The 12,230-nt window shown below is 42.6% G+C and overlaps 1 protein-coding gene across 8 annotated transcripts in view; it reads right to left on the bottom strand.

Moving 5' to 3' along the window:
* Positions 1–12,230, bottom strand: part of JADE1 (jade family PHD finger 1) — a 100,911-nt gene that overhangs the window by 58,257 nt on the left and 30,424 nt on the right. For 7 of the 8 annotated variants that reach the window (XM_053253309.1, XM_053253305.1, XM_053253307.1 and 4 more), the window contains exons 3-4: positions 6,276–6,358; positions 6,106–6,180 (exon numbers count right to left, since the gene is read on the bottom strand). In XM_053253309.1, coding sequence (XP_053109284.1) covers positions 6,106–6,180; positions 6,276–6,358 — 158 coding nt within the window. The remainder of the gene's footprint in view (positions 1–6,105; positions 6,181–6,275; positions 6,359–12,230) is intronic. The other variant, XM_053253308.1, reaches the window with a different exon arrangement.

Here is a 12,230-nt window from a genome sequence, read left to right as displayed (position 1 = left end):
CCAGGATAGTATATGCACAAAAATGGAAATACACTAAAATGCTCTCAAAAGAAGACTGGTTGATAAAAATTTTGGAATATGCTGAGATGGCAAAGCTTACAGCACTTATAAGAGATGAAAATTTGGAATGTTTTAAAGAAGATTGGGAACCATTTTTGCTTTACTTAAAGAATTATTTTTCTAATATGGACTTTACAGTAGGGTTTGAAATATAGTAATAACAGCAGGTTGGGTTGGGTAAAATCAAGTAGTATGGTGGAGTATGCATGTTTTGAATTATTATAGCAATGGTTTATATGTATAGTTATTGTGAAACGTGCAGATAGGCAAGCGGGAAGTCAATATTTACTTATGTGTAGAATTAGTTATATGAATGTAATCTGAATGTTAAAACTATTGTAAAATCCAATAAAAATTTAAACTGCAAAAAAAAAGAAAAGAAAAAAAAAAGAAAAGAAGAGTTGCCAGAGCTCCACAGTGCTTATTTTTTCACAAGAGCTGGCAATTGTTGCCCATCACTCCCTTCTCCTGCCCCACCCAAGAACGTCCCTGAAGGTGGCACAGCCCTCAGGGACCTATTTTCAAGTGGTGTAGGGGATCAGCAAAAATCATCCACACCTTACACACTAAGCACAGCAGAGCTCCCAAAACTCTCCACATTGGGGATGCTTCTTCTTGGCACAAGAGCATCAGGTGAATGAGAATGCCATCCAATATTTATTCCAGTCAAGACAAATTCTGGTTTTATGAATTCTTCCATCATGAAATAAATAACAGCTTTAACCAAATGATGGTGCCTTTAAATAAAATCCTCCCTATGTAAAGCTAGTGTAGTGTTCTCTCTCTCTTTCTCTCACATACATGTGAAAAAGTAGTCTGATAACTGACTTCAAAGCCACATCATCAATTGCATTTTAATTTGCTGCTGCATATAACAGCTGGTGACAGAGAGATTTGCACCCATTTAAACAGATATAACATGGCAAGGTACCAATCTGTTCTAGCACTACATCCAATCATGAAGATAGCAGACCCAACCCTGCAGAACCCAAGCCATAGTGCAAACATTCTCCAGAAGAATACATGGTAGAAGCAGGTCATGACGTCTGTCTGAAAAAAAGCCACGTCCATCCATTTCAGCATCCAGACAAGAACAACAATATACCAAACTGGCCACAGAGGACACGTGACATAGGTTGGCTTCTATTATCTAAACCAAAATATCAGCCAGGAAAGATGGCAGCCAAGATCTCTTGTTGCAGCTCTACATCCATTGCTTACTACTAAAGCACCATCTGCCATCCAGATTTACCAGCCCTTTGCAACCACAGTTCAACTTTGCTTTGAACATGAAGAATTTCTGAAACCAGGAAAACATCTTGAAAGTTGTAGGAAGTTATCAGATGCAAGCAAGCAAGCAAAGATGGGATCCTTCCCCCAGCATGTGTCATGAGTTAGAACCATACATCTTTGCAGAAAGCCCATTACGCTACACTTGCAAGTGCTTGATTCAATCTGATTCATCACTGCTCATCAGCAAAACAGAAACCGCAAAGTGGAAGGCCTTAAAGGAGCAAGACTGTGCATGCCTCAATATCTTCTACTGCTTCTCACATATTCCCGCCAACAAAGCAACAATAAAAATTCATGCTCAGCACCTCCTCTTCAAGCTTCTGCATTAACAGCAACGGCTGAAAACCATGTGCAGCACAAGCATGTTCATCAAGTGTTTGAAAAGCAGGGTAGGGAGCAAAGATGATTTTGCCACCAACAAAGTAACTGAATCAGCCCATGCAGTACCACAAAACAGACACCACTTCTTCAGCAGTCCATCTGAAGACTAATCGATTTATGGCTCGTGCAATTAGCAATAGCAGCTTCACTCTACAGACTTCTAAAACTGGAAACAGATTGCCAGGGGAATGATGGTAGTGGTGGGGTGTGTGTGTGAAAATATTGTTTCTCTAGCGAAAATCCTCAAACCACTTATTATGGATTAATCCCAGGGCTTTGCTGGGGCTGATCCAAAGTAAACGCTTTGAGGGTGTACTGTATGTTACCCAACATCATGGAGGATGCAAATGTGCTTCAAGTACATTGCACTGTACATCCAGTCCAACTTGCTATACTGATGTAATAAGCCTTTCTATTTTCAATTTATAATCGAAACATCCATGGACAGCCAGAATGGTGCAGTGATTAGAGAGTCAGATAAGGCTCGAGAGACTCTTTAAATTCCTTCTCAGCCATGAAACTCAGCAGTTTCACCTTGGGCCAGTCACTCTCAGCCTAACCTACCTTACAGGGTTGCTGTGAAAAGGATGGGGGAAGAAGCCATCAGCACCTCCAGAGTTTCTTGGGAGGGTGGAATAAAAAGGTAATAAATATTTCTCCAAAAAAGGGACTTGCCAATTATACAGACTTGAAACACTGTATTCAAATTTGTCCCAAGTGTAACTGAAATGAAATGAGTAAAATAAAAAGGTGAACTTGCTGGCAGGACTGGCTCTGGGCTGATTATAATGGGTACATTGCAAACTATTTAAGGTATCAAAGGAGACTGGGTCTCACTAGCTCCCAGTGATAGTCAAATATTCACTATGCCAGCTTGGCCAAAGGAAATGCACATCACCAACAGTTTGAAAGAGATGGGGAAGAGGTAACTCCTGCCTTAATAAGTGTTTTTGTATCCTAAGAGAAGCCCACATTGCATTTTGACATCCATGATTCCAGAGAGAGATTTCACATAGGATTCTGTTAGAATCCTTTGTTTACAGAATAAACTTATATAAACTGTCCAGGATGAACTAAGGAAAAACTGCTTAGGAAAAGCAAATTAATTGTATTTGGTAGAGAACTCTAAAAACATTGCCATTTTAAAAAAGCTACAGAATCTTATGCCAGACTCAAGATTTCAGACTTTTTAATATTGATTTTATCTGTCTGAGGAAAACCAGGGTGTGAACACTTTTGAGCTTAAACATGTGTGGTGAGTTGCTTTGGCTATAAGACAAAAGGAAAATTTAATGCAACATCAAGGATATGGTTTTCAAGATTCACTACCTCATACTGCTATCCCTGCTGCTCTGTAGATGCAACCAAGATACCTGAAGACAATGATGTAGAATGACTGATCTCTGAAACTGTGACCAGCACACAGATTTTCATATATAGAAAGCTTTGCAAGTGGCATTTTGCATTAACACACTGCCCTGGTTCTCCAGGGTTTTTTAGCTGTTTGAATTGTTTAATTGGTTTTATTCTGTTTTTATAGTTTGAGTTTAACTGTTAACTTGTTTTATTTTATTTATTTATTTAACGTATGTTTACCTTGTTGTAAACTGTAAAAAAAAAATGGTAAAATTGTTTTTATCTTGTTGTAAACCGCCCTGAGCCATTTTGGAAGGGCGGCATATAAATTAAATTAAATTAAATTATTAATAATCTGGAGTAGCGTTCAATATAAATTCAAAATAAAACAAGAATGGGTATAATACACATCAGGAGTGGGTCGGGAAGGAATGTTTATCACTTGGAATAGGAACCTGAAACACCCAATCCAGTGATGTGATCAAGAGTTCTATTGACAACTGCTGTCCCATTCACTTCAGTAGTGTAACCCTACTATAATGTATTCTACATGGAAATGCATTCAAAGAACTTCAGCTGGTACAAAATGTAGCCACCAGGCTGCTATAAGGGGTTCATTTTTTGTGATCATGTGACATCTACACTGTAATGATGTCACTTTGCCACCAGACACAATTCAAAGGACCTAAATTTTTAAAGGACGACTTGCACCAGTCTGAACCTGCCTGCACACTTTGGACTTCAGAGAAGGCCCTGCTCCATGTTCTACTGCTGTCTGAGGTGCAGCTGGTGGGCATGACAGACAGAATTGTTACAAAAGTGGCACCCAGGTTGCAGAAGAACTTGACTCAAAATACTCAACTAGCCCCAACTTCAAAGCCCTAAACAGCTTAGGTCCCCATCATTTTGGGAAACACTTCCTCCTATACAAGCTACCCTACAGTACCTTCTGATGAGGTCCTGCTAAAATTCTGTCTCGTGTGAAGGCTACATTAGGAGGGCAGCCTTTTTTGTAGCAGCTCTGATGATCTAGAACAGGGATTCTCAACATTGGGTCCCCAGATATCATTGGACTTCAACTCCCATAATCCCCAACCAAAGGCCACTGGGGCTGGGGATTACGGGAGCTGAAGTCCAATAGCATCTGGGGACACAACATTGAGAATCCCTGACCTAGAACTCTCTTCTGGGAAGTTCATACAGCTGTTCTCCCAAAGGCAGGTAAAAACCTTTTGTTTCCATTAGACTTTGACAACTAACTACTGCTGCTTGGGCCTGTTTTAGAATGTTTTGTTGTGCTGCTGCTGCTTCCCCACCCCACCACCACCACATGATGATTGTTTTGTTTTTCATCTCATACTGCATTTTATTGCTACTCACTTTAACTTTACTCGTTGCTTTTTAAAAAGAAAACTTGTTACTGGCTGTTGTGCTACTTTTATATATCGTATATTTCATTTTGCTTTTCTACCACCACTTGTTGCGTTTCATGTTTAGCCTTTTGGGGACATCACTGTGGTGCCCAAGTGTAGGGTAAAAATATTTAAACTAATATAAGGCCTTTTGCACATGCAGATTTACTGCCACAGTGGGAAAGAACGGGCAGCTCATTCATTCACACTGCAAAGGACTCTAATAAGCACATGCTAGTTAAGTAAGGGGAAAGTGTTTGGCATTCTGAATGGCCCAGAACCAAACATGTTATGTGCCTGGCTATGATTAACCAGAGTCCAAGAAGTTCAATCCCCAAAAACAAAATTTTCTTGTAGTCTCATATGTGGTAGAAAAGTAAAATATTAAACAGTTAACCAGTAAGAATTAGTTTTACTGTTAATATATTGCAGTAAACATTTACAAATGTCATCATTTATTAGGTGGTAACACCAGGAGTCGAAATCGACTTGACGGCACACTTTACCTTTAGCAAGAGTAGAAGTAGTTAGCCATTAGAGCGGTCCTCCTTCCCCAATGCTAAAGATGAGCAGAGGTAATCCCCACCCAGTGGAAGATGGGTGAAGTAGTTACCCCTGCCTGTTAGCCGCACTGTTAGTAACATTGCCCAGTGGAAGACAGGTGTAAGTAGCTACCCCTGCTACCCACATCAAGGCCTAGGTCATGTCCAGGTCACCCATGCCTAACCTAACACCATTATTGTCAATAGCACCAACCAGGCTGAACTAGGCCTCACATACCGTGGAAGACAGATGGAAATAGCCGCTCCCACCATGCTCACCAAGGCATAGCTCATACTGGGCCAGCCCTACCTAACCCAGCCCAACTACTGGTAGTAGCACCAACCAGGCCAAGATAGGCCCCGCCCAGTGGAAGACAGGTGGAAGTAGCTGCTCCTGCCACACTCATGTAGGCCTTACGCATGTCCGGGTCAGCCCTACCTAACCTAACCCCATTATTGTCAGTAGCCAGGGAAGGAGAAGAACGGCACACAGGTACCTACTCCAAGAGAGGAGACTTCACAGCCTGGCTGGCCAGAGTCAATGTGAAAAAAGCCGGTTGGAGTCCCCTCACTTCCCTCATTTTTTCCCTCACTGGAGTTGTGAATTTATTAACATGGTTAAATGATATAATTTTAATTGTTACTTTTAAAAACTATATTTACATTGCTAATATGTAGCTGAAGGGACATCTGCCAATATGCAAGGCATGTACCAGACTACACTTGATGATCCATTGTGAAAAGTTCAAACCGATCTGTATTTCCCTCTTTGATCTTAATTTCTCAAAGTGTAGCACAGGAAGCATTGAAAGAGACAAAGCTTTCTGGTTTGACCACTTTGCTGAACAAGGGCTATTATTCATTAGTGCCACGTAATGGCTAGGAAACTACAAAAACACTCTGAAAAATACATTTTTTCCCCACTGTGCACCACAAATCAAAAGACAAAATTCTGCAATATACAAAAACAAAGCGAGAGAGAAGAAAAGAAAAAGAAGACTCAAAAAAACTAGGTTGGGTTGGTGCCAAACTAACCCAATATTCATGGCTAAATAACTAACTTGATGCTGGCAGGGACTGTGGCAGCAGCTGAGCTCCCTGATCTCCTGGCCAGAAGAAAGGTTGCTGGGTGCCAGCTGAGATGGAGCAGAAAAGGAAAGAAAAAAAAGTATTAGGAAAAGGAGGCATATCTGTGTTTTAGCAAGATGCAAGGGCATGTAAAAAGAGATACCTCTGATGGTTTTCGATCTTCGTGCTTCGAGCATGAACTCCCGCGGTGCCGAGACCTAGAATGCTGGGACCAGGTTGACAAGCCTAGGAGAGGGGAAAATACAGAACTGAGAACTGTGCAGGCATTGGTCCAAAAGGACTTTTCTAAACCCATTTTCACAAGATTTCTAAATTGACTTCAATGGGATCGAAAGCTGCCGAGAGATCCAAAAGGACCAACGGAGTCACACTCCCTCCATCAATTCCCAATTGGAGATCATCCATCAGGCCGACCAAGGCAGTCTCCACCCCACAGCCCACCCAAAAGCCAGTTTGAAATGGGTCTAGATGATCAGTTCCCTCCAAGATCACCTAACATGATTATCACGACAAAAAACAGATTTCAAAAGATTTGCTCTTATTTAACCATCCAAACCAGAAATTTCCAAGCTAGAATAAAACCTTAATGTTATTGAACTGATAATTTAGGAGTTTTTGGTGATAAATCTTTACTAGTTAACCCAGGTAGGTTCAATAGCCTCTTATTAAATTAAGATTCAGAATATATCTTACTCTACCCATCATAATTGAATCTATTAATAAGTTGATATGTGAGCTATGCAATGCAATATTAACTCCAAACACTGAACAAAAATACCTTTTTTATTGTGAACACAAAGAAAAACTAAGAGCTGGTAAACATAAAACATTTTTGTGTGACACACCATCCTCAGCTTAAGTAAAACAAATGAGCACAGATGAAAACCTCGGTCCCCCAGATGTTAAATTCCTTAGACACACAGTTCCCATCTGTGCTCATTTGTTTTTCTTAAACTGAGGATGGTGTGTCACACCGAAACATCTTAAGAACATAAGAACAAACCTGCAGGATCAGGCCCAAGGCCCATCTAGTCCAGCGTCCTGTTTCGCACAGTGGCCCATCAGATGCTGCTGGAAGCCACAAGCAGGAGTTGAGGGCGTGCCCTCTCTCCTGCCATTTCTCACCTGCAACTGGTTCTCAGAGCCATCCTGCATTTTGAGACTGGAAGTGGCACACAGCCCTCCGACTAGTAGCCATTGATGGACCTCTCCTCCATGAAGTTATCCAAACCCCTCTTAAAGCCATCCAGGTTGTTGGCTGTCACTACATTCTGTGGCAGAGAGTTCCACAAGTGGATCACGCATTTTGTGAAAAAGTACTTCCGTTTGTTGGTCCTAGACCTCCTGGCAATCAATTTCATGGAGTGACCCCTGGTTCTAGTGTTGTGTGAGAGGGAAAAGAATTTCTCTCTCTCCAAATTCTCCAAACCATGCATGATTTTTGTAGACCTCTATCAGGTCTCCCCGCAGTCGTCTTTTTTTCTAAGCTAAAAAGCCCCAGGTGTTGTAGTCTTGCCTCATAAGAAAGGTGCTCTAGGCCCCTTAATCATCTTGGTTGCCCTCTTCTGCACCTTTTCCAGTTCTACAATGTCCTTTTTAAGATGTGGTGACCAGAACTGTACTCAGTACTCCAAGTGTGGTCGCACCACAGTTTTGTATAAGGGCATTATAATATTAGCCGTTTTATTTGCAATCCCCTTCCTAATGATCCCTAGCATGGAATTGGCCTTTTTCACAGCTGCCGCACATTGAGTCGACACTTTCAACGAGCTGTCCACCACGACCCCAAGATCCCTCTCCTGGTCAGTCATCGACAGCTCGGTGATCTTATCTTTTTATGTTTACCAGGTTTTAGTTTTTCTTTGTGTGTACAATGAAAAGGTCTTTTTGTTGAGAGTTTGGAGTTAATACGTGCATTGCATCGCCGACATATCGACTTATATGTAGAATCAAATGTTTTGTGTACCAACTTACAAGTGAAACAAAAAGCCAAACTGTTTGTGACCACATGCTACAAATAAAGCCAACAGGGCATGACTCTCTCTCTCTCTATCACGGGGCTTGACAAATTCCAGGGAGTCGTTGGCAACTAGAAATTTAACCATGGCACCCAAATTAGGAAATTCAGAGTTATTTAATAAAATAAATTTGTCCCAGGCAGCCCTGTTTCTGTTCCAAGCATGTTACTTGTAAAGATAAGAGAATCCTATTTATCCTTCTGCCCCACAATGTCTGTCACTAAGTCCAGTAATTTTGTCAAATGTCCATTGTTTGGCTCCTAAATTTTAGGGCTGGCTTCTAGATCCAAAGAAAATTTGTCAAGGCCTGCGCTATGTACCAAGGTCATTTGACTATTGGACAGAGAAGTGCTGAAAGAGAACTACTGAACAATTCTTGGTTTTTTAACATAGCTTTCCTACTACAAATATTTATATACCATTTTTCAACCATATTCTCTAAGCAGTTTGCATAAAAATAAATAATAAATAAATAAGATGGCTAGAGATACAACATAAGAAAATGCAAGCAAAGTATGGAGGAGCTGTCCAATAAGCACATTACAATTATGAAAGTCAATTAATACAGGTGGATCCCATTATCCACTATGGATAACAGTGGGGAAAAATGGTTAATTTCCACATATCCACAGTTTCGGAGTGGCCAGAAATTACCTCCGTGTTCTGCCTGTATCTTCAAATTATTATTTTTTAAAATGCCATTATCAATAGCTGAACACATCTTTACTGTCTGGCATTTTCTCAATAATTCTATTACCAAAATAATAAGCAGATATCTGATCATGGTGTTAGTCTCATCTTAAACAAAATACTAGACACACATATTACCAGATGTGCAATGCCACATCTCAAAATGCACCAGTGACAAACATTGCAACGTAAATGTGCTTTTACAAGGCCAAAGGATCAGGTTCTTCATACGACTGTCTTTGACACTTTATAATCATACTAGTCATTAAGCCCGTTACATTAAACGGGCACTAGAAGTGTTGTGGAGATTTGTTTGCAAGAACAGTCTTTCTTCAAGGGTTTCCTTCCTTCCTTCCCCCTCCCTCTCGCCCTCCTTTCCTTCCTTCTTTCTTTTTTCTTTCTCTCTCTCCCTCTTTCCTTCTCTCTCCCTCTCCCTCCTTTCCTTCTCCCTCTTCTCCCTCCCTCCCTCCCTTCTTTCTTTTTTCTTTCTTTCTTTCCCTCTTTCCTTCCTACCTTCTTTCTCCCTCTCTCTCTCTTTCTCCCTCTCTCCTTTCCTTCCTTCCTTCCTTCCTCCTCCTCCTCTTTCTGCCTGCCTCCCCCCCCCGCTCTCTTTCTTTCCGTTGTGTGTCTTGTGTCTTCAAGCACTGCCCGTTCGGAGAAAGGAACTACTCCCGCGCGGCGCCCTGCCAAGTCCCACCGGGATCTCTCTGCTCCGAGGCTGGCTGTCTACCTCCCCGCCCCCTTAACTCTGCCCAGAATGAGTCACCCCGGTCTTCTGCCTCTTTCACAGTCGGGTTGGGGAAGAGGGGAGACCCCCTCTCCCAGCTGGAATGAACGTGGTTTTCAGGCTTGCAAATGCGTTGCATCTCCCGTCCAGAATCCGGATTTTTGCACGAATCTTTGCCACGAGCATTTGCTTTTCAATCTTTTGCAAACCTCTCCCTGCCCCACTCCCCTGGACTGTTACCCCCCACCCACTCCCGGCACAGACTCTGTGCTCCCCTTTCCCTGCAGATGAGTCCATTTGGGCTGCTCCTGGTCCGCTCCGAATCGAGCCTTTGCCTGGCTTCTCGGCGGCAGCACGGGCAAGAACACGAGGCTGGCGGCCATGGCGAGGTGGCGGGATGTTTCAGGGCCGCTGTCATCTTCTCATCTTATTGTATTTCCCCCACCCTCTCCCCGTCTCGCATGCACAGAGCGGTTCTGAGCGGACAGCACCATGCGCACTCTATCCGGGAGGGGGGACCAACCCTTCCCTTCCGCCTCTGCCCCTTCCTAGATAGACACCTAGACCCTGAGGCAAAAACCCCACCTCCCATACAAAAACGGGACTTGTGTCTCAGCCCGCGAAACAGAGACAACGTGTGTCTCCGGTTGGAAAATACAGCCCTATGACGTAAAGCGGTCCCCCCACTCAGCGCGACACAAATGGCTCGCCCCACGCATGCGCAGAACACCCGGCAGAGACACGGACGCAGACACCCAGCAGAGACACAGACGCAGATACCTAAGCATTTTATTATATAGGATTGACAGTTGTATTGATTTTAGAAACAAACAGATCCTAGAACAAATCAATCCAGAATTTTCACTCAAGGCACAAATGACCAGGCTCATACTTTGGACACATTATGCAAAGATCCAGCTCCCTTGAGAAGTCCCTAATGCTGGGGAAAGTTGAAGGAAAGAGAAGACGAGGATGACCAGCAGCAAGGTGGAATTACGACAGCAATGAATGCACCACTGAGAGACCTTAAAGGCCAAGCTGAAGACAGATCATCCTGAAGAGAATCTATCTATGTGATCATGAAGAGTTGGCACTGACTTGATGGCACTTAATCAATCAATCAATCCATTTTTGGTTGAGAACTTTCTGACATTGTAAACGTAAAGTAAACGTAAAGTAAACGTAAAGTAAACGTAAAGTAAACGTAAAGTAAACGTAAAGTAAACGTAAAGTAAACGAAAAGTAAACGTAAAGTGTGCCGTCAAGTCAATTTCGACTCCTGGCACCCACTGAGCCTTGTGGTTTTCTTTTGGTAGAATACAGGAGGAGTTTACCATTGCTTCCTCCCATGCAGTATGAGATGATGCCTTTGAGCACCTTCCTATATCGCTGCTGCCCGATAAAGGAGTTTATTTTTGTTTATGGTATGGAAACATACCAGCGGGGATGCCAACCAGCAACCTCTTGCTTGCTAATCAAGTCATTTCCCCACTGCACCACATGTAAAGCAAAAATAGAGGAAAACTGCTTCAAAATTATGACAGCAGCTGATATCCTGCTATCTGGTGCACCTGCACAAGGAAAAAAAGTTGTGTTCATACAAGGAGGTCATAGAGCTGCTGTGTGAAATTAGGCAACCAGGACATGTGCAAGTGTTGCGCAACTTGTCAACATCTTCTTCTGCTATCACAGTCTATTCCCCAAACAAATATTTCTCTCTTTTCACAACATCATTGCGCTATATCCTGAAGCTAGTGAAAAGCCATTACACTGGTGCAACACTAGTCTGAAATACAAGCTCCCAGCATACGCATATTGCCTGTGCAATGAACCTGCACAAGCATAATATCTTCCGCAAGTGCACTGTTAGTCACAATGCCAGCCTATGTTTGCTGCTGAATTTAGACCAGGGTTGCACCACTGTGGCCCTCCAGCCATTGGACTACAACTCCCATCATTAAAAAAAAGAAAAGAAAAGAAAAGATAAGTAGTTAAAGAGCCCCTGGTGGCGCAGTGGTAAAACTGTCACCCTGTAACCAGAAGGTTACAAGTTCGATCCTGACCAGGGGCTCAAGGTTGACTCAGCCTTCCATCCTTCCGAGGTTGGTAAAATGAGTACCCAGAATGTTGGGGGCAATATGCTAAAAATCATTGTAAACCGCTTAGAGAGCTCCGGCTATAGAGCGGTATATAAATGTAAGTGCTATTGCTATTGCTAAAAAAAAAAAACACCTATTTACCATGAGGTCAAAACGGGCAGATTTGGGGGCTGGTGAAAGATGTTAAAATGCTTGGACAGAAATGGTACTTCTGCATTCAATCTATTTGCTGAATCTTACCACTCTGTATTTCATACCCTGCATATATTGCTATATACACATTATTTTCCTAAGGCAGAGAGAGAGAAAGATTTCAACATTTTTAAAGATGCAGCCGTCCCATGAGCTGCTGGAGCATATCCGGAGTCCCAGGGAGCACACTTAGCAACCAATATGCTACCCTGCATGGCAGAAGATTAGCTACAGAGTGCATGATGCAGAACACAGTTGTAAAACCAGCTGCAGGGCATCCAGCTGTGTCCCAGGAGAGCTCCCGGCTATCATTTCATTGACACTTCAAAGCCCGAGCCCTCGTGGAGGCTGTACGCCCTTGCCCCTACTGT

The sequence above is a fragment of the Hemicordylus capensis genome, chromosome 5, assembly GCF_027244095.1.
Source record: "Hemicordylus capensis ecotype Gifberg chromosome 5, rHemCap1.1.pri, whole genome shotgun sequence".
Lineage (NCBI taxonomy): Eukaryota > Metazoa > Chordata > Lepidosauria > Squamata > Cordylidae > Hemicordylus > Hemicordylus capensis.
Note: the sequence above shows the minus strand (reverse complement) of the source record. Positions and strands in the feature narration are given on the sequence as shown.